The sequence below is a fragment of the Passer montanus genome, unplaced genomic scaffold (assembly GCF_014805655.1).
Source record: "Passer montanus isolate IOZ18808 unplaced genomic scaffold, ASM1480565v1 scaffold1469, whole genome shotgun sequence".
Taxonomy (NCBI): Eukaryota; Metazoa; Chordata; class Aves; order Passeriformes; family Passeridae; genus Passer; species Passer montanus.
In genome coordinates this window covers 2623-4612 of record NW_024361707.1, presented here as the reverse complement: position 1 = coordinate 4612, position 1990 = coordinate 2623, and the positions used below count along the sequence as shown (strand labels likewise).

The 1990-nt window shown below is 62.4% G+C and overlaps 1 protein-coding gene across 1 annotated transcript in view; it reads left to right on the top strand.

Moving 5' to 3' along the window:
- Nucleotides 1-211: 211 nt before the first annotated feature.
- Nucleotides 212-1990, top strand: part of LOC120498359 (heterogeneous nuclear ribonucleoprotein U-like protein 1) — a gene marked incomplete at its 3' end in the record, with an annotated part of 4380 nt that continues 2601 nt past the window's right edge. The window contains exons 1-2 of the mRNA XM_039700953.1: nucleotides 212-294; nucleotides 1695-1817. Coding sequence (XP_039556887.1) covers nucleotides 226-294; nucleotides 1695-1817 — 192 coding nt within the window. The remainder of the gene's footprint in view (nucleotides 295-1694; nucleotides 1818-1990) is intronic.

Sequence of the window (1990 nt, the reverse complement as noted above, 5' to 3'; positions counted from 1 at the left end):
GGGACACCCTGGGGACATTGGGGACACAGAGACATTGTGGGGATTGGGGACATCATGGGAACATCATGAGGACGTGGGGACAACGCCACAGGGGGACACTGGGACCCAAGAGCAAGGCCGAGTGCGAGGTGGGGACATCCTAGGGACATTGGGGACACCCTGGGGACATTGGGGACACCCTGGGGACACAGGGACACAGGGACAGTGCCGCCGGAATTCCACCTCATGCAGCACCTCCCGCCCGGAGAGAGGCACCGGGGGACACTGGGACCCAAGAGCAAGGCCAAGTGCGAGGTGGGGACATTGGGGGCACCTTGGGGACACCTTAGGGACATTGGGGACACTGAAATAGGTCACAGTGACACAGGTGGCTCTGGGGGTGTCCCATCCTCAAGGTGACACTGAGCTGTCCTTGTCCCTGTTGTCCCCAGATCCTGATGATGGTGGGGCTGCAGGGGTGGCTCTGGGATGGGTGACAGTGACACTGGGCTGGCTCTGGGTGGCCCTCAGGGTGTCACAGCCCCGAGGTGACACCGAGGTGACACAGATGTCCCCTTTGTCCCCAGATCCTGATGATGGTGGGGCTGCAGGGGTGGCTCTGGGGTGGGTGACAGTGACACTGGGCTGTGACACAGTGACACTGGGCTGGGTGACAGTGACACTGGGCTGGCTCTGGGTGGCCCTCAGGGTGTCACAGCCCCGAGGTGACACCGAGGTGACACAGATGTCCCCGTTGTCCCCAGATCCTGATGCTGGTGGGGCTGCAGGGCTGGTCTGAGATGGGTGACAGTGACACTGGGGTGGGACACAGTGACACTGGGGTGGGTCACAGTGACACTGGGTGGCTCTGGGTGGCCCTCAGGGTGTCACAGCCCCGAGGTGACACCGAGGTGACACAGATGTCCCCGTTGTCCCCAGATCCTGATGCTGGTGGGGCTGCAGGGCTGGTCTGAGATGGGTGACAGTGACACTGGGGTGGGACACAGTGACACTGGGGTGGGTCACAGTGACACTGGGTGGCTCTGGGTGGCCCTCAGGGTGTCACAGCCCCGAGGTGACACCGAGGTGACACAGATGTCCCCTTTGTCCCCAGATCCTGATGATGGTGGGGCTGCAGGGCTGGCAGTGACACTGGGGTGGCTGTGGCTGTGTCACAGCCCCGAGGTGACACCGAGGTGACACAGATGTCCCCGTTGTCCCCAGATCCTGATGCTGGTGGGGCTGCAGGGCTGGTCTGAGATGGGTGACAGTGACACTGGGGTGGGACACAGTGACACTGGGGTGGGTCACAGTGACACTGGGTGGCTCTGGGTGGCCCTCAGGGTGTCACAGCCCCGAGGTGACACCGAGGTGACACAGATGTCCCCTGTGTCCCCAGATCCTGATGCTGGTGGGGCTGCATGCAGGGCTGGTCTGAGATGGGTCACAGTGACACTGGGGTGTGACACAGTGACACTGGGGAGGGTCACAGTGACACTGGGGTGGCTCTGGGTGTGTCACAGCCCCGAGGTGACACCGAGGTGACACAGATGTCCCCTTTGTCCCCAGATCCTGATGATGGTGGGGCTGCAGGGGTGGCTCTGGGCTGTGACACAGTGACACTGGGATGGGACACAGTGACACTGGGGTGGCTCTGGCTGTGTCACAGCCCTGAGGTGACACCGAGGTGACACAGATGTCCCCTTTGTCCCCAGATCCTGATGATGGTGGGGCTCCCGGCCGCAGGGAAGACGACGTGGGCGGTGAAGCACGCGGCCGCCAACCCCGGCAAGAGATACAACATCCTGGGGACAAACGCCATCATGGACAAGATGAGGGTAGGGACACCCTGGGGACACCCTGGGGACACTGTGACATCCTGGGGACACTGTGACATCCTGGGGACAAGCGCCATCATGGACAAGATGAGGGTAGGGACAGCCTGGGGACATCCTGGGGACACTGTGACATCCTGGGGACAAACGCCATCATGGACAAGATGAGGGTAGGG